At 40.3% G+C, this 27,045-nt stretch overlaps 1 protein-coding gene across 1 annotated transcript in view; it reads right to left on the reverse strand.

Annotated features, from left to right (window-relative positions):
* Nucleotides 1–27,045, reverse strand: part of scarb2b (scavenger receptor class B, member 2b) — an 88,208-nt gene that overhangs the window by 8,450 nt on the left and 52,713 nt on the right. Inside the window, exons 7-9 of the mRNA XM_060935575.1 lie at nucleotides 18,978–19,156; nucleotides 2,848–2,966; nucleotides 1,259–1,332 (exon numbers count right to left, since the gene is read on the reverse strand). Of these exons, the coding sequence (XP_060791558.1) occupies nucleotides 1,259–1,332; nucleotides 2,848–2,966; nucleotides 18,978–19,156 (372 nt within the window). The remainder of the gene's footprint in view (nucleotides 1–1,258; nucleotides 1,333–2,847; nucleotides 2,967–18,977; nucleotides 19,157–27,045) is intronic.

Here is a 27,045-nt window from a genome sequence, read left to right on the forward strand (position 1 = left end):
GAGTTATCCAATGAGATATTTTTTGTTTGTTGTCTCTAGGCTGAGAAGAGTTTAGAGCTGGCTCACTCATTGGTTAGGACTTTATTGCCAGGACAGAAGGCCATAGCAGTGTATGTTTATGTAGGAAGTGACAGATGAATTAACCAATCAGATTTTGATTTGTAGTGAGAGGGACATATCTGTGACGAATCTCAGTCATCCAGGTACATAGTAATCTGTGGTTGGTTGAAGAGAGCAACTGGACTTGCTTGAAGATTCTTGAAAACGTTTCGCCTCTCATCCTAAAGGCATCCTCAGTTCTGTCTCTGTTCAATGATGGTCGTTCCAGGTTGACAAAAATGAACGATCCTCTCTGGCTAAGATGTCTGCCAGTTTTCTGGAAGTCCTCTCATAGGGATCTCATCCCAAAGTGCGTAGAAACATATCTGTGACGAATCTCAGTCATCCAGGTACATAGTAATCTGTGGTTGGTTGAAGAGAGCAACTGGACTTGCTTGAAGATTCTTGAAAACGTTTCGCCTCTCATCCGAAAGGCATCCTCAGTTCTGTCTCTGTTCAATGATGGTCGTTCCAGGTTGACAAAAATGAACGATCCTCTCTGGCTAAGATGTCTGCCAGTTTTCTGGAACTGAGAAAAAAAGTGAGAGGGACCAAAAATTTATTGCCCTAGGTCTACTTGAAGGCCAAAGCTAGTTAACCGTGAGTCGGCGCCGTCAGCGCAGCAGTGAAGTCACCTTCCAGCCGGTATAGCGTTCATCAGTAGTGTTAGCGAATGCTAATAAAGTGGTCAAGCCAGTGCTGTCGAGAGCAAATAGCACAGGCTAACGACCGAGAAACTAAGATTTCTGTCTCCAGATTCTTCTTCCACGCATGCTCGCTACAGTATTTTTCACTCAGACTTAAGTATTCATTTCCCTCAGTAATTTACTGAGTTACTTTTAAAATCAACATTGACAACTACGCACAACGGAGCGACCTGCCAGCCTGCTGCTAATCCCTTGCAAAATCCTTTGCCCTGTTGGTTTTTTGGTGTGTCTGGCTATGTTTTGGCTGAGCTGAAGTCCCCAGCTCTAATACTAACGGTTCACCACTGCTCTATCCAAATTATTATATCTCTCCTCCAAAAGTTAACCCCTACCATAACCACAGTATCAGATTTTACAAAAATGTATAAATACAAAACAGGTAAAATATACTGGAAGTGGAGAGTAAAAATTCTATAAAATCCAGACATTGTAAAAGAAAGATGTGTACTTACGGAAATCCTGCTATTCTATCGAGTTTAATGTTTATCTGGGCTCTTTTGGCAGCACGAACGGGAATACCTGTGGTCTACACACACACACACACACACACACACACACACACACACACACACACACACACCACTCTAAAATCTAGTTGTAATTTTAAAAGCAAAAAACAAAACCTATTTAGCCAATCGATTATTCAGTTAAGCAATATATATATATATATATATATATATATATATGCTTTAATAAGTGCTACGTACTATAACTAAGGTTACATTCCAGTACAAAGGGGTAAAAAGAATTTGAATATATTTAAAACATGTACATCTCCATCTGTATAGTTGTTATTTTACATACTTGTGACATCCATACTACTTTGATCAGGTATTAAACACTAAAATAAGATTATACACTCATGGCCACTTTATTAGGAACACCGATCCACCTGCTGTTTTCTGCAGTTCTCTAATCAGCCGATCCCTTGACAGCAGCACAATGCATCAAATCATGCAGATACAAATCAGGAGCTTCAGTTCATGTTCACTTCAAACATCAGAACGGGAAAAATTGTGATCTCAAAGTGTACTGTGGCATGGGTGTTGGTTTGAACCAGATGGACTGGTTTGAATATTTCAGAAACTGCTGATCTCCTGGGGTTTTCACACACAACAATCTCAAGAGTTTATACAGAATGGTGCGAAAAACAAAAAACACTGAGTGAGCGACAGTTCTGTGGGTGGAAACAAATGCCTTGTTGGTAAGAGAGGTCAGAGGAAAATGGCCAGATTGGTTTGAGCTGCCAGGAAGGATATAGTAACTCATGGCAACTCTTTACAACCGTGGTGAGCAGAAAAGCATCTCAGCATGCAACAGCAGAAGACCACATTCATTAGGTTCCACTCCTGCAGCCAAGAACAGGAATCTTAGACTCAGGAACAAGTTTCTATTAAAGTGGCCGGTGAGCGTATTTATTAAACTTTTTAAAAATTAATTCAGTTAAGTCCTTTCTAGCCATTGCAATGCAGTTGTGTGCAAAATAGCAGTGATATTTTTTTAAAAAATATGCGACAAAACACAGTTGTGAATTTGAAATGCGAAAAATGTGTTTTCATTTCAATTTTGTGAAAATTTGCTTTATTGAATTGTCTGAAGAACCACCTCATGCGAGCATAAAAACTTTTTTGCAATATTCGACAGTTTTTTTTTTCAAAATTCACGTGTTGTTTCCATTACTCATGTTTTTTAGTTTGAATTTTCAAACTGTGCTAATGGACATTAGCCGTGTTTCCATTAACCTGCTTAATGCGCAATTTGAAATTGTAAACTTTAAACAAAAAGTACTGGAAACATGTGAATTTTGAAGAAAAAAAAAACCCACTCTAAAATATCCTGGCTAAAGGACATTGAGAACTGAGTCAAAACCAAACACCATGTGTAAAATACAATAATTAACACTGTGTATTAGCATTTAAATTCAAATAAAGGTGTGTGAGAAGAATACATAGATTCAGACAGAGTTCCTGTGTGTAGGATAATCAGATTTACAGAACAGGTTCTTGGATGTTTATTTGATCCAAAGAGGAAATTTGCTCACAGGGTTCAGATCGAGGAAAGTCTGATGGAGTTCATGCACTGGTTTAATTCCCTCTATGGCATTGACATATTTATCATCAGCCAGATAGAAATGAGGGAAAGAAACGATGACCGGAGCACCTGGAAGAGAAGCACAGATTATTATAGTAGATGAAAAGATGGACAGGAGAGGAGAATGTAAGAGGACAGACAAGAGGTGGAGAAAAGAGAGAAGAGACGCATCATTAATTATGCTATCCACATTTACTGGATATGAGCAATTGTGTGCTCTGATTGGCTACTCTACCACTACGATATCAGCTCATATACCGTAAGTAGAGAAAAACAAAATGGCAGAGCTCATCAGGTCAGACATATCACTTTGGTATCAAGTATTTAAAAGAAACAGAAATAGCTAAAAGGATATAGTTTTTTCCTCTCCAATATCTCCTGTTCCACACTCCAGCCCAGTCGGCGGCAGTAATGCACCTTTAAGTTAGTTTGCCAACTGGCAAAAAAAAATGTAAAGAAGAAGAAAATGGCGGCACCTGTTACTTGAACCAACTGAGGCCGAAATAAAAACTCTACTCGAAAACAAAATCCCAAAAAATAAAAAAAGGAACAAAATATAGAATAAAATTATTTGATTTTAAGAACTTTTTTTTTTCAAGAATTTTTATTGTAGCATTTTTCACAAATTGCTACTGTCATTTCGACGGTTTCTTTACATTCGAAGCGGAAATTATTTTGTCAGACGTGTTGTATAAACATTTTATTTATCGAATTTGCAAAAATTAAAAGTGCTCTGTTTCTTAAAATCCAGTGAATGTGGATAGAATAAAACAATTATTCCACTCAAACTCATCACACATGGCTTATAGCCAACTCAGCGCTCCACGCCTTGTTGATTATCAGCTCATGTATGACTCAATTTCATGGAATGACTTTTAAATATAACACGCATAATTAGATTTAATAAAGCAATCTATAATAAATACAAATTACGTACCAGATAATGCACCAGTATCAATATAATATTATCCTGTCTATATGTGGGCACATGCAGTCAAGCTCAGACTTTCCTGAATTGAAATATGTTTCTCTTTTGCCTCTCAGTCACAAGTAAAGTAAAATCTGGTTACCTCCAAAAATGAAAAAGAGAAAAATGCATTTAAAGAGCGTCTTAGATATATAGAAATCTTCCAGTTCAGGTTGTATGGCATGCTAGCAACCTGATCAAAGCCTAACTTTCACCGTGTACGCAAAGGATATTTAACTAGCAAGATTTTAGATATCTTTACACATAATGACTGTCTTTACCACCATGTTTGTTAAACTGCCTCTCAGTGTAATCTTTGCACATAGATAGCCAGCTTCAATTTTCCAAATTCTCCCTCTCGGTGTGTGTTCTGGTTCCCAGCACTGTTTTCATGTCATGGGTTCTGTTTACATTACTGTCTTTACCCCGGCCTGTCATTACTTGTTACCCTATTGTGTTCGCCTGTTCTGTGTTTAATCTTTATTTTGTTTGTCTCCTGGTGCTTTGTCTCTTTGCGGTGTTTTACTACCCATTCATGCTGTTATGCTAAGCCGCGAGGTGTCTTATTTCAGGGTTCTGTGTGCCGTATTTCCTGTATGGGCCTTTGCCTGTTTTCCTTGATTCACGAACGTACACGTTGAATTTACACCCTCCTGCCTTGATGTTACACTAGGTAAAAATAAAAAGTAAATACAACCCCAAATCAGAAAAAGTTGGGACAGTATGTTGAAACTGAAATTAAAACTGAAAACAATGATCTGTAAATAATCTTTGACCTGTATTGCACTCAAAACAATACAACAGCGCATTATTTGATGTTTTACCTCATGGATGTTATTGTTTTTGCAGATTAAACACATTACAATTTTGATTCTTGCAACACATTTCACAAAAGTTGGGACATTTATCACTTTGTAATGTTGCCATTCCTTCACACAACGCTTAAAAGATGTTTAGAGACAAGTAAAATCTGGTAACCTCCAAAAACGAAAAGGAGAAAATTGCATTTAAAGAGCGTCTTAGACATTTAAAAATCTTCCAGTTTAGGTTGTATGGCATGCTAGCAACCTGACAACTTGATCAAAGCCTAACTTTCACCATGACCAAGTGATGACGTATTTTAGTTGTTATTTTGTCCCATTCTTTCTGAAAACAGGTCTTAAGGTGTGCAAAAGTATGTCATATTTTTCATTTCAAAAATCACCACACATTCTCTAATGGGCACAGAGGGGACAGGCACCCTCTTCTTCCGCAGCCCTGCCTTTGTAATGTGTGCAGAATGTGGTTTTGCATTGTCTTGTTGAAATTTCCCTGGAAAAGATGTCATCTTGAAGGCAGCGTATGTTGCTCCAAAATTTCAATGTACTTTTCTGCATTAATGCTCCTTCACAGAAGTGTAAGTTACTTTGCCAAGGGCGCTGACACAACCCCATACCATGACAGACCCTGGCTTCTGGACTTGTTCCTGGTAACAGTCTGGATGGTCCTTTTTGTCTTTGGTCCGGAGCACACGGCGTCCATTTCTTACAAAAAAAGACCTGGAATACTGATTCATCTGACTACAATACATGTTTCCACTGTGTGATGGTCCATCCCAGATGCCTCTGAGCCCAGAGAAGTCGATAGAGCTTCTGGACACCGTTAACATAAGGCTTCCTTTTTGCACAGTAAAGTTTTAACTGATATTTGTGGATATAACTCTGTATTGTAGTGCTTGACAAAGGCTTGACAAAGTAATCCCAAGCCCATGTGGTTATATCAGCTCTAGATGAATGACGGTTCTTGATGCAGTGCCGTCGGAAGGATCAGAGATCATGGGTGTTCAGCTTAGGCTTGTGCCCTTGCCCTTCATGCACTGAAATTCCTCCAGATTCCTTGAATCGTTTAATGATATTATACAGCATAGAGGGTGAACTATCTAAATCCCTTCTTATCTTACTTTGATGAACTTTAAAAAAAAAATAAATTTGTGGCAGCGGGGATATGGTCGAGCGTCGGCTGTGAACGGCGAGGAGTCAGGTTGAACCAGTAGGTAACGTGTGACGAGGTGCGCCTGTGTCTAATTACTGGCTGCCTATTAACCTATGTCTCTGTGCGTCTTTCAGACAGCCAGGAACGAGAGACAGCGGTGACATGTGTGTGTAGTGTGTCTATGTATAGTTAAGTCACTGGAAAGTGTGGTGAAAAATAAAAAGAACACATTTGTTCTGAAGTCTGCTCCCAGTTCCTCTGTTTCCCTACATCAGAGGGTTGTTACACAATTATTTCCTGACACACTTGTTGACAAACTGGAGATCCGCGACCCATCTTTTCTCCTCGAAGACTAGGCCTTTCCCGGATACTGATTTTGTACCAAATCACGATTACAATCACCTGTCGACATCACCCGTTTCAAATCACATCATTATTGAATTGTTTTACCTCATTACTAGCCTTACATTTCCCCGTCCCAACTTTTTTTGTAAGTGTTGCAGGCTTAAAACGCACGAATGGATGTATATTAATAAAAGAAATGAAGTTGACCAGACAAAACATTAATTATCTTGGGTTCGTACTGTCTGCAATGAAATACAAGTCAAGGTAAATTTAGAAAATCGCTGCTTTCTTTTTTAGTTACATTTTCCATACTGTCCCAACCCTTTCTAATTTGGGGTTGTAGAACATTTCCATGTAGTTACATTGAATTGAAAGTGAACGGAGAGGAAAATTAGTACATTACAGTTGATTTTGTGGTCAAAGTCACACACTGAGTTTTCAGATTTTGGTATTACCATTGGCACCGTTTGCAAAATCATTCAAAAATATCCTGTTTTTCAGTTCCTCCTTCACCCAGAGCACATACTATTCTAGAAAGAACAGACTACACACCACACCATAGGTGTGACCTTCACTATATGGCCTTCACACCCCTCCAAAATTAGGCGAAGCTCATCGAATTTACAGAGAAAAGGAGTGAACAGTGAACAATTACAAACATCATGCAGTGTTTTATTTATTTATAAACACTTCTTTTTTTCCATAAAAACTAACACAAACGGCGGCACGGTGGTGTAGTGGTTAGCACTGTCGCCTCACAGCAAGAAGGTCCGGGTTCGAGCCCCGTGGCCGGCGAGGGCCTTTCTGTGTGGAGTTTGCATGTTCTCCCCGTGTCCACGTGGGTTTCCTCCGGGTGCTCCGGTTTCCCCCACAGTCCAAAGACATGCAGGTTAGGTTAACTGGTGACTCTAAATTGACCGTAGGTGTGAATGTGAGTGTGAATGGTTGTCTGTGTCTATGTGTCAGCCCTGTGATGACCTGGCGACTTGTCCAGGGTGTACCCCGCCTTTCGCCCGTAGTCAGCTGGGATAGGCTCCAGCTTGCCTGCGACCCTGTAGAACAGGATAAAGCGGCTAGAGATGATGAGATGAGATGAGACTAACACAAACTTCAAAATTACAAGTAAACTGACACCAAGGATGGGGTTTTTTGACACAACCACGACTTCACTCCCTTTTTTTGTGCAACGTAATCTTTCCTTAGAAGATAAACTTGACCACAATAACCATCTTCAGCATTGCTGTGACACAGAATTCTCGCAAACCTCTCCCCCAAGGGAGCTACCTTTATCATGATAATATATCTAAAAACAGTAAGATGCAACTAAGTTTACCGAGAAAATGATGAGTAAAAAGTAGTGGAGGAAAGGTTCATAGTGATGCAAATCAAAACCTGTTGCACAACTGAGGTTGTTTCAAATCCTCAAATTATATTTTATGCTCTTTCCCCCCCTCTGTGGCTTCCACTGGCTTCATTTTGCAAACAAACAAACAAACAAACAAACAAACAAACAAACAAACAAAAAACCCTCTTGGGCATCAGACATCCTCATAAGCTATATACCTTGAGTTCAAATTACAGACCAGGGGTGGGTTTCCTGAAAGACTCTTAAGGCCAAGAGCATCTTTAATTACCTCTTAAGCTCCATCATCAAGCTAACATGATTTTTCCCGAACAACATCGTAGCCAAAATAGTTCTTTAGTTTGCTCTGAACGTACGATGGACCTAGACCACTCGTTCACAACAAAGACCGTCTCCTAGACCCCGAAGCCGTTTGTTTTCAGGATAATGGCTGGCTGATGAAATTATTGGCTGGCTAGCTGACTCAGCCAAAACCTTAATGGCTGCTGCAGCCACCAAAATGTTTATGGCTACAAATGGCTGATACTGGACGTCACTGTGTGGCATATATCTGGGCGAACGGATCAAACAAATGGGGGGAATAAATAGCAAATTACCACAGGTCCCCTGGCTCTTACTTCATTGTAAATATAAATCTAGCAAGATTGTAGTTCAATGCTAATAATAAGCTAATCTGGATTGTTCGAGGAAGGCATCTAGCTATCTACTCTCACTAGCAATGACCAGTGAAGGACTGGCAGCTATCTTACTATGATGAAAGTAGAGTGGTGGAGTACTTTTTTTTTTTAATCAATCTCGAAGTATGTGAAACAAACAAACAAAAAATACCTTTACACTTTCCCTCAGCAGCGGCAAAGAATGCAGCCATCTCGTCGATATCGGAGTCGATTGATGCTCTGGGTGGGTTCCCGGGTTCCCCAGTGTATCGTGGGAACGGTGTGAGGGGCGGGAAGCCAGACAGGTAGTCACAACGGCAAGCTTGTGGTGGCTCTCTGTGCTGTGATATCAGTTCTAAATCTCTACAGTGTATGCCTATACGTCTCTATTGTGTTACTACTAGTGTGTACAGTTGATCATGTTTGTGTCACTTTTCTTGTAGCTCATGATGTGGATAAACCCATTATTTGATGTACACAATTCTTAGTGGCTCAGCCAAATTTTATTAGATAGCAGCTCAAATTGGCTTACAAAATTATTGGCTGGCGGCGGCTCAAATTCTAAATGGCGGTTTTAGCGGCGCCTGGCGGCGGCTTCGGGGTCTAGCGTCTCCTCACAGCCGAATACACAGAATGCGCATGTGCCTCTGAGGGACTCTCATAGGCTACATCCACACGACAACGAGATTTTTTTTTTTAAATATCGCATCCACATGGGCAACGGATCAGTAAAATATCAGGTTCATATGGCAACGCAACGCTTGCTGAAAACGATGCAATACACATGCCACACCTCTACGTGCGCTGTAAGACGGTCCCATCGGAGACACCAGAACAATAGAAGTAGACGCATGCGCATAACTGCGCATGCGCACAGTGACTATCCCTGTCACTGTCACACGCACACACTTTCTCACTCCCTATCCTATGGATATAGTCCCTTTAAATCACGTGCTCGTTTTTTGAATGGAGACGCGGAAAGAGGAATGAACGGGGGTAGATGGAAGCCGGTACGCCAACATTCTGATATCCTCCAGAATTCTTTAATGGTCCGGAATAAACATCTGAAGAGGTGAGACCGCTCCTTTTTTTCCCCTATTTTTGCTGGCGGGATTGACTCTGCCCTAAGGGCTATTCTCTCACTCTCTCTCTCTCTCTCTCTCTCTCTCTGTCTCTCTCTCACTTTGCACCATTACACAATAAATATTCACAGTGAAAATATTTTGTAAGCGCGTTTCATGAACCAAGTTATAGGATTTGTTGACAACTCGCATCGAGTTCGTTACACTTCTACCCGGCGTGAAGCACATGTGGTTGTGACGTCATCGTAAACAAATCCGTTCTACTCATCCAGACGACTTCGCAACGGCTCCGTTGCCAGATTTTTTCACTCTGGAACCCGTTCTCAAAAGATTTCGTTTTGGGGCACCCAAAACGCCGGTGCCGTGTGGACGCCAGGCTGAAACGATAAACAATTTTATCAGATTCACCTGAATCCGTTGCCGTGTGGACAGGGCCTATCAATGGGCGGAAACTGGTATTGAATCTGCTGCAGGCGTTACATTATTTTCTTGTATGTTGCAAATACATTGAGTTAATTATTAAATAAATATACAAAAATATTATGAATATATTTCAACGTTATGGAATTATGTATGGATATCGTAATGTCACATTGATATCGCCACATTTTAATCAAATTTAACTTCATTAGGTGAGAGATTATCTCATTTAGTGTCATAAGAGAGACAAATTTCTGCACCTCTAACATCGTGTGTGTGTGTGTGTGTGTGTGTGTGTGTGTGTGTGTGTGTGTGTGTGTGAGAGAGAGAGAGTGTGTTAGTTTTTGATCTGTGTGTATTGAAGGAGGTTGAATTCTCTCTCTCTCTCTCTCTCTCTCTCTCTCAGGCTTGTAGTACTCAAGTCCGACTCGTGCCCTAATTTTAAAGACTCATGACTTGACTTGGACTTGAGCACTGATGACTCGGGCTTGGACTCGGACTCGTGCATTAACTGCATTCGAACTCGTAAATTGGAGACAAGGACTCTGATTTTTTTCTTTATTTCTTGTAACATGATAACTTGGCATAAGATATTTATATCTACATTCATTTTTATACTTATTTTGTGCAAGAGAACGCACATTCACCTGTTCAGGAACAAACTAACTTTAATGGCGCTAAAATGCCTGGAGAGAAGCCCCTAGGATTGTCCGCTTTGCTTATACAGACTTCTCGTGCAGTGGGAAAAAATGCACTGCTATGTGGCCCATATGTAGAAGAACTATCGAGGAGACGACGGGGACGACCTCGAACTTCAATCATTACTTGGCAAGACTCCACCCAGAGAAGGAAGTGACACGTTGTGTTCATTGCTCTGTTGATAGCGGGACTTGCTTGGTGACTGATGAACTAGCTAGTGTTAACCTTCTCTCATGTTATTTGCCCTGTTGATAGTGGGCGGGGCTTGTGTCAGACTCATCGTGGATCGGTAGTGGACTCAACTCGAAATTTTCTTTAATGACTTGGACTTGGGTGGCACGGTGGTGTAGTGGTTAGCGCTGTCGCCTCACAGCAAGAAGGTCTGGGTTCGAGCCCCGTGTCCGATGAGGGCCTTTCTGTGCGGAGTTTGCATGTTCTCCCCGTGTCCGCGTGGGTTTCCTCCGGGTGCTCCGGTTTCCCCCACAGTCCAAAGACATGCAGGTTAGGTTAACTGGTGACTCTAAATTGACCGTAGGTGTGAATGTGAGTGTGAATGGTTGTCTGTGTCTATGTGTCAGCCCTGTGATGACCTGGCGACTTGTCCAGGGTGTACCCCGCCTTTCGCCCATAGTCAGCTGGGATAGGCTTCAGCTTGCCTGCGACCCTGTAGAAGGATAAAGCGGCTAGAGATAATGAGATGAGATGAGATATATATATATATATATATATATATATATAGGGAGAACATTGGTATTGTGGATAACGGTGAAATGAGCAAGCCTGGGGAACACATTTACTGAATTATTTTGCTTATTATTTGCTCATTCTTTCGTCTGCACATTTGTTCATTTAATTAAAAAAACACGCTTGGAATAAAAAGGTTATTGTCCAAAAAATGTAAAAAAGTTTCAATTATTAATTACCACACTATATATGTAATGCTTAACAACGATGCAATATATTAACATGTTTTAACTTTATATTTCATTGCTTTTGGTGAAAAATGAACGCCATGTGACCTCATTGAATGGATTTAGCAACTATTAATGCCTTTAGCAATTACAGTACAAATGTTTTTAGCAACTACTAATGCCTTTATTGGGGACGCACACTGCAAAGAAGCTCTTAGTAATGTTGCTCCTAAGAGACCTTCTTATGAGTGAGTTTGGGAAAACCATGTTCAGAGACAACATTTGTTGCTTAAGAGCGTCTCTAAATTTGCTCTTTCGCACTAAAGGGCAACATTATCGGGAAACCCAGCCCAGAATGGCAATTCAGGTCTTCAACTTCACAGAACCTCGCATGTCCTTCTCAATGATCTCACCACGAATCTACCTTTCTTCATCAAAATTCTCCAGACCTATCAGTTGGATAGCTAGTATAACACTTCTTGGTATTTCTCTGCCCTGGCATTTATTGTTTTGAGTAGGTTTTGAGATCCGTTTTATCGGAATAATCCACAATTTCCCAATCCCGTCCTGCATGTTCAATTCAGGAAAGGCTGTTAATTCGATGATTAGTTGAATCGGGTGTGTTGGGAGCCCTGAACACTGCAGGACATGGGCCTGGACACTCCAGGACCAGGGTTGGGAAACAGAGGACTCTACCACCTGTATAAACCAGGATTAGTGTATCAGGTCATGAATCCTTAGAAAAATTTCAAGTACTTTATTGCTGCGCCTTCAGCCATTTTAGAAGCTGGTCTGGGTAATAAAGTAATTTTGTCTCTGAAAATGACTAAATATAAATGTTATAATTGTCCACTTATTGTATCCTCCGTGCATTTAATGACTACACACCACTCTACTGGTCTAGTCACTAGCAAGTTTCCAACCTTTGTCATTACATCAGCTTACAACCTCTGCCACGTTGTGCAGATCCTGTTGAACCCTGCTTTCAACTTGTCCTTATCAGCGTCTCAGATTATTTGGAAATATATGCAACACCGACTTCACACCAGTGTGTTCAACCTTACCTTAGCAGCAAGCACAATGTTGGTGAAGCTATTTCCTTGGATATTCACCTCAAAGTATCTGAGCTACTATAATAGCTCTAGCTTACCAAAGGCGTGACCTTTGTCACAGTAGCATAATGTCCCATGACCTCAGCTAAATGTTCTCGAATTTTTTGGCCATCTGTTTCATTTCCCGTTATTTTTATCCAAGCCACATTACATGACACTGGAGCTCTGAGATTCCACTGTGTGCCCCATGACCTAAATAGCTCCTGAGACAATGATCATTACATAATGGCTCAATGGGAAATCTATAAAACAGTTTAAGCTCATTTAGGTTTTAGCTCACAGCAGACATTCCTGCTATTACAAAGACATTCGCACTGTTTCTGCACGCCCAATAAATTCATTTAATACTAAATTAGTACAGACAGTTGTACAGCTTCATGGAACGTTTACGTTTGTTTCCAAAGACAATCTGAAATGGATCATGTGTGGCCAAGGAATTTTCTTTGCTTAAGTCCATCCATCCATTATCTGTAGCTGGTTATCCTGTACAGGGTCGCAGGCAAGCTGGAGCCCATCCCAGCTGACTATGGGCGAGAGGCGGGGTACACCCTGGACAAGTCACCAGGTCATCGCAAGGCTGATACATAGAGACAAACAACCATTCACACTCATTCACACCTACGGTCAATTTAGAGACACCAATTAGCCTAACCTACATGTTTTTGGGCTGTGGGGGAAACTGGAGCACCCGGAGGAAACCCACGCAGACACGGGGAGAACATACAAACTCCACACAGAAAGGCCCTTGCCAGCCGCTGGGCTTGAAACCAGAACCTTCTTGCTGTGAGGGGACAATGCTAACCACCGTGCCATCCCTTTGCTTAAGTTTTTTTTTGTGTGTGTGTGTTTAAATATATATACCAACATTAATTAAATAAATGAATTGCTTATGTCAAGTTGCTGAACTGAATTGGAATGGTGTGTGGACGGAAATGTGAACTTTCCCAAAATACAATTACGCATCTGGGTGATACATCTCTTCCTTTACAACCTGAAGCACAATAGCCAATGACCTTAGAAAAAAAAAAGTGACTAATCATCAGGCTTGGCTATAACTTCTTATCTTAACTATAACCTAATAATTTCTTTTTTTTAGATAAAATCTGTATTCTTTGTTGTTATATTTATTGTTGTTTTTTAATTTCATTTAATATCGTTCTATTTTGGGGCGGCACGGTGGTGTAGTGGTTAGCGCTGTTGCCTCACAGCAAGAAGGTCCGGGTTCGAGCCCCGTGGCCGGCGAGGGCCTTTCTGTGCGGAGTTTGCATGTTCTCCCCGTGTCCGCGTGGGTTTCCTCTGGGTGCTCCGGTTTCCCCCACAGTCCAAAGACATGCAGGTTAGGTTAACTGGTGACTCTAAATTGACTGTAGGTGTGAATGTGAGTGTGAATGGTTGTCTGTGTCTATGTGTCAGCCCTGTGATGACCTGGCGACTTGTCCAGGGTGTACCCCGCCTTTCGCCCGTAGTCAGCTGGGATAGGCTCCAGCTTGCCTGCGACCCTGTAGAACAGGATAAAGCGGCTAGAGATAATGAGATGAGATCATTCTATTTTGTCAGGATACGCCAAATGGCCTCACAATCTCCAAATTTTTATGTATACCTGCCCTCATGTGGCGCTTTCAAAGGAAGCCATGGCCTAATGGCTAGAGAAGCAGCTTTGGGCCTGAAAGGTTGCTGGTTCAATTCCCTTGATCAGCAGGACTATCTAAAGTGCTCTTCAGCAAGGCACCTGCTGCTCTAGGTATGTTGCACATCACTCTCTATAAGACCATCTGCTAAATTCCTGTAAAGTAATGTACTTTTTGTCCTCAGGAAAAGACTAAAAACCTGATTCTCTCATTTATTACTACAAAAACACTCAACTGGTTTTAAAGTATATAACAGAGGTGTGACACTAGAAATCAGCATGACAGGGTTATATCAGAAACACTAGTAAACTACATACTGTAGTTTTAATAAAATCCTGAAGACTACTTGCATCATAACAGTTTTCCCAGTTGGATAATCGAATTGGTGCACTGCCACAGTGTTAGACGACATGTCATGCAAGAAAATAAGAAACTGATCAGATGGTGATCCTGTGACGTTTGGAAAACTTGTTAGTCCTCAAACTCTGAATGTATTATATAATTTATTACGTTGTTCTACACCAAGTTGCCAAATATCATTTCAGATCTAGAACATGTTCCTTCAGTGTAGAAGGTCACAAGACTGAAATAAATATCACATAACACACTCAGTCACATGCACACGTTTGCACGTACAACCAAACACACACACACACACAACACTAATAGAATGTGTTAGTGGGTCAAAGGGGACCGTTTTCCACCGTGTGTGTTGAACAACAAAGGTGGTGCCTGTGTAGTGTGTAAAAAAGGAAAAGGAACAATGGAATGGAGTTTTTAAAAAAAAAGATCATTGCAAAATTTATGATTGAAGTATAAATTCAACTTGCAGAGTGAAATGTACACACCATAATGACTGAGTGATAGTTACTACACATGTCTCTGCAAATGAAACCAAGGTCATACAACCTGAGGCCTTGGAGACACACACATGCGCACACACACACACACACACACACACACACACACACACACACACACACACACACACACACAGGTGGGAGATTAGATTTGAGCCAGGACCTCTGTGTCAGGTGACCAGGTTTAGAGAGAGATAGAGAAAATTGTCTGTGTGTGTGTGTACTTGCTACATGTTGAAGACTGGAATAAGTTTTTTTACCAACACGTAGGACATTTTTGGAAAGTGAGGACATTTTTGCTGGTCCTCACTTCTTCAAAAGGCTGTTTGAGGGTTAAGACTTAGTTTTAGGGTTTGGGTTAGAATTAGGTTTAGGTTAGGGTTAGGGTTATTGAGGGGCGAGGGAATGCATTATATCAATGAGTCATGGTCACATGCCTAAGCTCTGACCGAAGGTGTTTGGTTAAGCCTCGGTCACAACCAGCCGTACGTGCTCCTATGGCTGGTCTACGTGCAAAAAACGCAAGAAACGCACGGAGGGCGCGCATGTGACGTGCTGATTTTCGAGCCGTAGACTGGCCGCAGACCGGCCGCAGAGGTTCTTTGTCATGTCAAACAAACTCTACGGGCACTTACGTTTTTTTCAGGTTGCAAGACAAACTTACGGCCAACGTGTGTCTTTCTCCATGAACAAAAAAAAAAAACACAGCGATTTGGGAAACGGCAAAAATCGCACGGCCAAAAAATCGTACGTCCGGTTGTGACCTAGGCTTTAGAAAACCATATCTGACATACACATTTCACTGTAGCTGAATTACAACAACAAACCAGAAGGTAATGCATGGCTACCTGGTGCCACATCATTACTTGCTCTATAAAGAAACAACATATATATATTTACTAGTTAGGATTTAAAGTTGAGGATTAAAATTAGTGTTAGTGGGCACACCTGTGACTAGGACTTACAGTGGTGCTTGAAAGTTTGTGAACCCTTTAGAATTTTCTATATTTCCGCATAAATACGACCTAAAACATCATCAGATTTTCACCCAAGTCCTAAAAGTAGATAAAGAGAACCCAGTTAAACAAACGAGACAAAAATATTGTACTTGGTCATTTATTTATTGAGGAAAATGATCCAATACTACATATCTGTGAGTGGCAAAAGTATGTGAACCTCTAGGATTAGCAGTTAATTGGAAGGTGAAATTAGAGTCAGGTGTTTTCAATCAATGGGATGACAATCAGGTGTGAGTGGACACCCTGTTTTATTTAAAGAACAGGGATCTATCAAAGTCTGATCTTCACAACACATGTTTGTGGAAGTGTATCATGGCACGAACAAAGGAGATTTCTGAGGACCTCAGAAAAAGCATTGTTGATGCTCATCAGGCTGGAAAAGGTTACAAAACCATCTCTAAAGAGTTTGGACTCCACCAATCCACAGTCAGACAGATTGTGTACAAATGGAGGAAATTCAAGACCATTGTTACCCTCCCCAGGAGTGGTCGACCAACAAAGATCACTCCAAGAGCAAGGTGTGTAATAGTCGGTGAGGTCACAAACGACCCCAGGGTAACTTCTAAGCAACTGAAGGCCTCTCTCAAATTGGCTAATGTTAATGTTCAGGAGTCCACCATCAGGAGAACACTGAACAACAACGGTGTGCATGGCAGGGTTGCAAAGAGAAAGCCACTGCTCTCCAAAAAGAACATTGCTGCTCATCTGCAGTTTGCTAAAGACCATGTGGACAAGCCAGAAGGCTATTGGAAAAATGTTTTGTGGACGGATGAGACCAAAATAGAACTTTTTGGTTTAAATGAGAAGCGTTATATTTGGAGAAAGGAAAACACTGCATTCCAGCATAAGAACCTTATCCCATCTGTGAAACATGGTGGTGGTAGTATCATGGTTTGGGCCTGTTTTGCTGAATCTGGGCTAGGACGGCTTGCCATCATTGATGGAACAATGAATTCTGAATTATACCAGCAAATTCTAAAGGAAAATGTCAGGACATCTGTCCATGAACTGAATCTCAAGAGAAGGTGGGTCATGCAGCAAGACAACGACCCTAAGCACACAAGTTGTTCTACCAAAGAATGGTTAAAGAAGAATAAAAGTTAATGTTTTAGAATGGCCAAGTCAAAGTCCTGACCTTAATCCAATCGAAATGTTGTGGAAGGACCTGAAGCGAGCAGTTCATGTGAGGAAACCCACCAACATCCCAGAGTTGAAGCTGTTCTGTATGGAGGAATGGGCTAAAATTCCTCCAAGCCGGTGTGCAGGACTGATCAACAGTTACGGGAAATGTTTAGTTGCAGTTATTGCTGCACAAGGGGGTCACACCAGATACTGAAAACAAAGGTTCACATACTTTTGCCACTCACAGATATGTAATACTGGATCATTTTCCTCAATAAATAACTGACCAAGTATAATATTTTTGTCTCATTTGTTTAACTGGGTTCTCTTTATCTACTTTTAGGACTTGTGTGAAAAGCTGATGATGTTTTAGGTCATATTTATGCAGAAGTATAGAAAATTCTAAAGGGTTCACAAACTTTCAAGCACCATTGTAGGGTTCAAGGGTAGTGTTTAGAGTTACACTACAAAAGTCTTAGCAAGTAAACCTATCTTGAATATAGTATTTCCTATAATGAAATTACTATAAACCCGAAACGAGATTAAACTTAAGTCTAGACTTTAAAATAAGTTTGAAATAAGTTTGTTCTATTGGCAAATAAATTAAAAACATTTTAAGCTTCATTCAAGAACAAAAAAGTTTGGAATGTATAGGCAAGCTAAAATTGATTTATATGAATTTTGGAATTTTTTTTTAAGAAAGAAATTTAGTCATTTGGGTATTGAAGTATTTGAGTGTCAGTAATACAAATAGCTCACACATAGTTGGCCTTCGTTGAAGAAGAACAACAACAACTTTATCACACATACACGTGCGAAATTCATCTCTGCATTTGACCTATCTGAAGCAGTGAACACACACATGCACATTGAGCACACACACATACCCAAAGCAGTGGGCAGCCATGTTACAGCCATGTTACAACTGCATGTCTTTGGATTGTGGGGGAAACCAGAGCACCCACTGGGCTCAAACCCAGAACCTTCTTGCTGTGAGGCGACAGTGCTAACCACTACACCACCGTGCTGCCTGTGGCATTGTCCTGGTTAATGTTCAACTTAAATACTGATAACTGAGCTAAATCTAGCAGCCGGTGTTTGATATACTGTATGATGCATCCAATGACCTTCTAGGATTCAATGGTGAAAATAGCAATAATTGATATATATATCATAATAATTTATATATTTATTATAGGCTATATTCAGTTTAAAATGTTTTAATGTCATTCACTCCTAACCTAACTGTTATTAGTAATCAAGCTTTATAAATGACATTCACATCTATGAAATATTTGGAATTTTCTATGTATAAGTCACATTGTCAGCATGGTGTTGCATCATGTGAATTTCCTGCTTCTGGGAAAATTAAGTTCTCTCGTTCATTATTTTTGGTGATATTTTTAAAAATATTAAAATACTGACTGACAAGGTCGCGGTGAACATGCATTAATTCTATTAAAAAAATTCTATCCTGATACTCATGCAAGTGCAAGGTGTGGACATTGTCAGCTAGGAAGCTTTACTATAATGCACATTTTCTTAGTTTCAATATCAGACACAATTATAAATAGGAAAGTTTTTTAAAAAATGTGCCATTTTAAGCATTACAAGAGCTAAATTGCAGACCAGTTGTCGGTTTACCCATTAGTGTTAGATTAGAACTAACACTAATACAGCAGTGTTGGTAGCAGGAAGCGTGATAGTTGTTATTTACATTTTATTATAAACTATATGGGCCAGCTGTGCACCAGGCCTCCTCGCCCAACATCAGTGCCTGACCTCACTAATGCTCTTATGGCTGAAATCTAATGGAAAGCCTTCGCAGAAAAGTAGGATCTGTTATAGCAGCAAATGGTCACATGCCTAAGCTCTGATGGTCAGGTGTCCAAACACTTATGGCCATATAGTGTACATAGTATTACCTTTGCGACACACCGCCACATTTAAGACTCCGTCATCCAGGCATTTGTCTTTCTCAAGGCAGAAACCTTCATTTTCGGGATTGTTCTTTACACTGGCTAATACATCACGAGGAGGTGTGTACCGATATGCTGGAATCCCCTTGACCACCACTTCTTTCTCAAACAACATGTAGATTGACCTAAAAAAAGAAAAAAGGAATAAAAATGAGAACGTAATAAGACAAGAATAAAACATTACATCACTGTTTATGGACAGAGACACGACATTATTCAAATAGTACACTTTTTTAGTTGTTTGAAAATTTCATCTCATCTCATCATCTCTAGCCGCTTTATCCTGTTCTACAGGGTCGCAGGCAAGCTGGAGTCTATCCCAGCTGACTACGGGCGAAAGGCGGGGTACACCCTGGACAAGTCGCCAGGTCGTCACAGGGCTGACACATAGGCCAAGTTTACATTAGACCGTATCTGTCTCGTTTTCTTCGCGGATGCACTGTCCATTTACATTAAAACGCCGGGAAACGGGAATCCGCCAGGGTCCACGTATTCAATCCAGATCGTGTCTGGTCCGGTGCTGTGTAAACATTGAGAATACGCGGATATGCTGTGCTGAGCTCTAGCTGGCGTCGTCATTGGACAACGTCACTGTGACATCCACCTTCCTGATTCGCTGGCGTTGGTCATGTGACGCAACTGCTGAAAAACGGCGCGGACTTCCGCCTTGTATCACCTTTCATTAAAGAGTATAAAAGTATGAAAATACTGCAAATACTGATGCAAATACTGCCCATTGTGTAGTTATGATGGTCTTTAGGCTTGCCATCCTTCCACTTGCAAGTGGTAAGTGACTTGCGCACAGCGGCTCAGTCCCGAATCACTGCTCGTGCACTACACTCGCGCGCTCTGTGAGCTGCGCAGGGCCGGAGTGCGCACCCTCCAGAGGGCACTCGCTGTTCAGGATGGAGTGATTTGGAGCGCAGCCGCTGAGGAGGAAGCGATGAGCCGCACTGACACATTTCAACTTACGTGCCGAATTAGTCATGTGATTAGCGTATCCGTGTATTGGCGTTGCTGTGTGCACGCGAATCGTGTATTGGCGTTGCTGTGTGCACGCTAATCGTTTTTAAAAACGTTAATCTGATGATCCGGTCTAATGTAAACCCCACCATAGAGACAGACAACCATTCACACTCACATTCACACCTACGGTCAATTTAGAGTCACCAGTTAACCTAACCTGCATGTCTTTGGACTGTGGGGGAAACCGGAGCACCCCCACGCGGACAACATGCAAATTCCGCACAGAAAGGCCCTCGCCAGCCACGGGGCTCGAACCCGGACCTTCTTGCTGTGAGGCAACAGTGCTAACCACTACACCACCGTGCAGCCCGTTGTTTGAAAATAATAATTAAAATATAACTAACAGAGAACTAATAATACAGATCATTTAACTAATAATTTAATATAATTTATGAAAGAAATGTCATATCACATTGTACTCAAGAAATTTGGCTCTGCTCTAATTTCACACAGCATGTTAACATTTAGCCCACTTGGCAATGAAGATGAAATAGATGAATCAGCCCTAATATCCCCCCACCCCCAAGTCTTTGTTTTGTTTGCAGCTTTTGAAATCATGGGAAGTTATCAGTTTTCCAGACAGGAAAATATGTTATGAGATAACCCTAGAGCACAGTAAACAGTCAGTTCCCTTTTCCTGTTCAAAAAATTAAAAAAATTAGGGGAAAAGTCAACGAAAAGTCAACGGGGTGAAAACAGAAAACAAGCAGCCGTTAATGGAAGTGCTGAACTCACTACTTAATAATGTTGTGATCCAGTGACAGGCCTGCGATTTACATTTTATACCAGATGTAAAATTAATTATAAAATGTCATTTTTGGAAATATATTATCTGAAGCACATATTCATAAATCGTTACATCTATGCTTGTTGGTAATGATTCCTGTTCAGAAATGTTTCCTAAAATCTAATAATGCTCTGTGATAAAGCTCTAATAATGTTCGATAAATAACCCTTTAATAACTTATCATATTGAAAATGCGAGTGTCAACTATTCATTACAATCCCATGTGATCTACTGCACAAACTTTATACCTATTATTATTCTATCCACATTCATTGGATATGAGCAATCGTGTGCTCTGATTGGCTACTCTACTACTAGGCTATCAGCTCATATACCGTGAGTAGAGAAAAACAAAATGGCGGAGCATATTGCTGAACCAACCAAGGACGAAATAAAAATTCTACTCGAAAACAAAACCCCAAAAATACAAAAAAAAATAAAAGCAACTTTTATATGGAATAAAAGTATTTGATGGTAAGAACATATCTTTTTTTATTTTTCAAGAATTATTATTATTATTTTATCATTTTTCACAAATCGCTCCTGTCCTTTCGCTGGTTTGTTTACATTCTAAGCGGAAATAATTTTGTCAGACATTTTGTATAAAGTTTTTATTTATCGAATTTGCAAAAAATAAAGATAAAAATGCTCGGTTTCCCAAAATCCAGTGAATGTGGATAGAATAAAACAGTTATTCCACTCAATCTCGTCAGACATGGCTTATATCCAACTCAACGCTACGCGTAGGGTGACCATTTCCATAACACCAAAAAGGAGGACATTATTTGGATGGGGGGTCTGGGGGCCCTCCCCCAGAAAATGTTGTATTTCTTAGATGCAATTTCCTGCATTCTAATCAATTTTAGGGTGAATAATGGCAAATCCCATCTGATTCATAGCCCTCAAATTTTTATGTAAACCACAGTGGCAAGATTGAGAATGGATTATTTTTATGCAAGTCACTCAAGTTTGGTGAAATCAACATCGCAATGTTGTAGGGTTAAAGATTATGATTGTGGGGAAAAAAAGAGTAAGGTCAAAGCATTCATTGTATTTATTATAATTCATGTATTAGCTCTTAATTGGCTAGAACACCATATTTGTATTTATTAAAAACATTGTGGAGTTAACAAACCACTGAAATTAAACTTAAGGTGCTGAGTACCAAAAAGCACAACATTTGTAGATTCTCAAAGAACAAATAGGCAACATAACCAGCAACATTATAAAACGTTTTAAAACAGTATATCATGCTTCAGTCTTTCAGTGTCTTCAGAATTCGTAGGTGTCTTTGTGTGTGTGTGTGTGTGTGTGTGTGCAGAAGCGCAGCTTGTGAACAGGCAAGCCAAGCAACTGCTTGGGGCCCCCTGGCCCAGGGGCCCCCCGAGAGTCGGGGCCCAAGGGCTTATTTATTTTGATGAACGCTGGTCAGAAGGCGGGCAGCACGGTGGTGTAGTGGTTAGCGCTGTCGCCTCACAGCAAGAAGATCCGGGTTCGAGCCCCGTGGCCGGCGAGGGCCTTTCTGTGTGGAGTTTGCATGTTCTCCCCGTGTCCGCGTGGGTTTCCTCCGGGTGCTCCGGTTTCCCCCAAAGACATGCAGGTTAGGTTAACTGGTGACTCTAAATTGACCGTAGGTGTGAATGTGAGTGTGAATGGTTGTCTGTGTCTATGTGTCAGCCCTGTGATGACCTGGCAACTTGTCCAGGGTGTACCCCGCCTTTCGCCCGTAGTCAGCTGGGATAGGCTCCAGCTTGCCTGCGACCCTGTAGAACAGGATAAAGCGGCTACAGATAATGAGATGAGATATTGGTGATGAACACTGGTCAGAAGGGCCCCCTGGAAATTTTTGCTTGGGGCCACAACAGACTCTAGAATCGCCTCTGTGTGTGTGTGTGTGTGTGTGTGTGTGTGTGAGTGAGAGAGAGAACAGTCAGACTCTTTGAAGTAGCCTGTGCCTTTGACATGTCCATGGAGGAATTTTACTGTACAAAAAAACTGAAATATCAACCTCTAGACACGCGCCAGGAAGATCATCAAAGGATAGAGCGCAACGCGTTCTAGAACGCAACGCCTCGCGGTGCAGAGTTCGCATTGCATGCCAAAAAACATCGAGCCATAGACTCTTTATTGTAGATTACTAGTGTGCAGCACAGATCTGCAGTTTCCCTACAAAACGTTATTCTAGAACTCTGCTCTTCCAGTCTGGCAAGTCGATATTATATAATTCCGCTCATCGTCTCTAAAAGGAGGACAAATGTGCGTCCGGCTTGATGCTGCGCCGGACGCCGGACAAGACATTGAAAAGACGGACGGTCCGGCCTAAAGCCGGACGTCTGGCCACCCTAGCTACGCGCCTCATCGGCTATCAGCTCATGCACAACTCGATTTCGTGGAATAATTGTTAAATGACTTGTGCATAATTATAAAGCAACTGTAATATTTGCGAACAATAAAAGAAAAACATTTCAAGAAAAACATCACAATTAGGTGACATCTATCAAGCTGGATATGAAGAAATGTATTTGTAAATTGCTATACAGGGGCATCTATAAGAAATAAGAAATGGGGTATTCATTAAATTCAGTCAGTTTGAGAAAACGTTTGTACCCTATGACAGCTTGTGAGTTTACGATTATTTACGACTCACTCATGAGAACCTCAACTGATCGGCTTTAAATGGCAGATTACAGCAGTTTTACAGACAGATTGCACTGAAAAGTGGAGCTGCACATGAATTTATTGAAAATTATATGAAAATCAGTCAATTCATACAAATTAAAATCAATCCAAATCTAAAATAAATCCATAAATTAACACAAAAATGACTAGCTATTCAGTTTGATCAAAAGAAATGGCACCTGATAACAGAAGGAAGAGTTAGTGTATGTCTACGGTAGCCAACATGCAGTAATGGCTGAGCTGCATTATTGGAGAATAATGCCCTTACAAAGAGCTCTTTCACCATTTAGTCATATTTTTGACGTTTTCAACTAGGTAAGCTTTTCCTTTAATGGAGTTTTATAGGTGCCACTAAAGAGAAATCGGCTGTGCTGTGTGTACTGGTACTTGGTACTGTAATTTACATTTGATTGGCATTTATCAATGTATGAAGTACACAAGTATGAAGAAAATTTGCATTGCAGAAAACTCTTGTAAATCTGTTGGGAATTTTTAGTTAGATTCGTTAAACGGGGTCCGTCGGGTGCTTCATAAAATGACAAGGACACACAGCTTCCTGTAGCACTGAACTTCCTGTCATGTCAAGGTTAAACAGGTGTGCATACACCTGTCCTTGTCCTTGTTTTGGATATTTTATAACAAAACAGCTATCATATTTAGTAATGTGCTTTTTTTTTTTTAAATGTTCATATTTCAATACTGTGTTTATATGTGGTTTTGGACTTGATCTAGAAATAAGTGTATTGCATGATAATCATTTTAAATGTCTTAGAACTCATAAACAGGAATAATTTATCATATAATTTAGTTCACATGAAGCACTCGGTCATGACATTGATGACAAATGTTTATAATGTTTTATAATTGTAAATAAATATTACTATGCCTTTATAAATATTCACAGGCCACTATTAGTTATGAAGGCTGCACTGTAAAGAGCACGGCATTATAATAAATAAATAGTGACACTTCTGGTGCGACACGATTAGGCTATAGGTTATCGAGGAATTGTTTACAAGACATTGTTTGAGCTTTATGAAGTATTTTAGAGTTTAGAAACATGCCAACAAGGAATTATGACCACCTTATAGAGAAAATACAGTATAAATACAGTTATAATGGTTTATAATTTATAGACTACATATACAGTTGTGGTCAGAAGTTTACATACAGTGACATGAATGTCATCTTGGATATGAATGTCATGGCAATATTTGGGCTTTCGGTAATTTCTTTGAACTGTTCTTTTCCTGTGGCAGAATGATTGTACAGCATACATCTTTAATAATAATTAAAAAAAACACTAGAATTTGGTGCACAAATTTTAATTTTCTTTGGGTTTTCTGAAGCCAACACAGGGTCAAAATTATACATACAGGGTCAAACATTTACACACGCTCACTTAGATTTTTAATACAGAGGTGCTGAAACTTCCAAAATGTCTCTTATCTTGCCAAGGCCAAGGTCTCTTAACTTCCTGTTAGTGATCATGATTGACTACAGCTGGTAGCTTCTCTGTGCCTTCATAAAAAGGGTCTGGTTACAGCACTTATTGGATTGACCAGCACACAGTAAAATGTGAAAGTCCAAAGAGCTCAGTGCAGATCTGAGAAAGAGGATTGCAGATATACACAACTCCGGAATGTCTCTTGGAGCCATTTCTAAACAACTGCAAATTCCAAGATCAGTTCAAACAATTGTATCCAAGTTATTGTGAGGTGTAGTCACTTTGCCAAGCCACTTTGCTTCAAGAAAACCCAAACTGTCACCTTCAGCTGAAAGGAAATTGGTTTGGATGGTCAGGAACAACCTGTGAACCACCATGGCACAGCCCTGCCATGAACTGGAAGCTGATGGATCACTGTCTACAGTTCAGATCACCATGGACTAAGAGGCTGCTATCCAAGAAATAACCCCCTGCTCCAAAATTGACATCTTCAAGCTTAACTAAAGTTTGAAGCTGACCACACAGACAAAGAAAAAGCCTTCTGGAGGATAGCTGTATGGTCAGATAAGACAAAGATTGAGTTGTTTGGCCACAATGACCACCATGTACAGAAGGACACTGTACCAGCTGGTGGTGGTGATAGGATCATCATGCTCTGGGGCTGTTTTGCTGCCAGTGGAACTGGTTCATTGCACAAAGTGGATGGAATAATGAAGAAGGAGGACTACCTCTGAATTCTCAAGCATAAACCATCAGAAACTTGAACATGACTTGGGAGTTACAACAGGACAATGAACCCAAACATGCATCAGAGCTGGTTGTGGAGGATAAAGCAGGCTAACATTAAGCTTAAAACAAGTCCTGACTTCAACCCTGTTGAAAATATATGGACTGTGCTTATAAGTCGAGTCCATGCCAAGAAAAAAAAAATAATTGAACTCTACCAATTCTACCATGAAGAGTCGTGAAATATCCAACCAGAATTCTGCCAGAAGCTTGTTCATGGTAAACACAAATGTTTGGTCAAGGTGAATCTTGCGAAGAGATATTTCACCCAAATATTAGGTGTGCTGTATGTATATTTTTGACCCTGTGTTGAGCTCAGTAAACCCAAAGAAAATTAAAACTTGTGCACCAAATTCTAGTAGGTTTTTTTTTATTAAAGATGTATGCTGTACAATCATTCTGCCACAGGAAAAGAGCAGTTCAAAGAAATTACTGAAAGCCCAAATATCGCCATGACATTCATATCCAAGATGACATTCATGTAACAGTGAATGAAAGCACCTTTTTGTTTTGTATTTCTAAAAACACCATTCATGAAGGATAAAGGATGTAAACTTCTGAGCAGTTGATCCTCTTTCCGTCCTAAGGAGGATAAGGGTGAAAGCAAGCGAGCAGGTGAGTTCTTGCTGTCACAGATCCAAGCAATACAGGAACGAGTGTCATAAAGAGTCTTTCCATGCTGAACAAAGAAGGGATGGGGTGTGAACATTTAGGGCAAGGGTCTCACTGAAAATAATCTCTCAGTCATCGTAAAACTCAGAAAATGAGAATGACAGGCACCCGGGTTGGAGGATGTGGATAACAGTTATATAATAAACAAAAAGCTAAAAATACAAAATAGCTGGAGGGAAATAGGAGCTCTGATTTAACTTGAATAATTTGTGAACGTTTACTGGAGTTAGGTGCTGTCAATATTATAGTTTAATTTAGTGATTCTCAGAGTGGGGTTTGTGAAGCATTGCCCAGGGGTCCATGAGTTTTAAAATTTAGTTTTAGTAGTATCAAAGATATTGTTATTTATACATGTAATCATCTGTTTGATAGTCATTTGAATAGAATTTTATGTAATAGAAACCAAAATAACTTAAAATAACTTATATAAGTTATGCTTATAAATAACACATAAATAATTGAACCTAATATGTTCTGTTGTTAGATAGTTCAGAAATAAAAACACTTTGGCACCAATAAATAGCCAAAATATTATTGCACACATTTAAATAACAGGCTTAATATTTGAATAGTAGAACTGTGTCTAAAAAGTATGCAAATCCTTGGTTACTTGTTCA

This window comes from Neoarius graeffei, chromosome 12 (genome assembly GCF_027579695.1).
Source record: "Neoarius graeffei isolate fNeoGra1 chromosome 12, fNeoGra1.pri, whole genome shotgun sequence".
Lineage (NCBI taxonomy): Eukaryota > Metazoa > Chordata > Actinopteri > Siluriformes > Ariidae > Neoarius > Neoarius graeffei.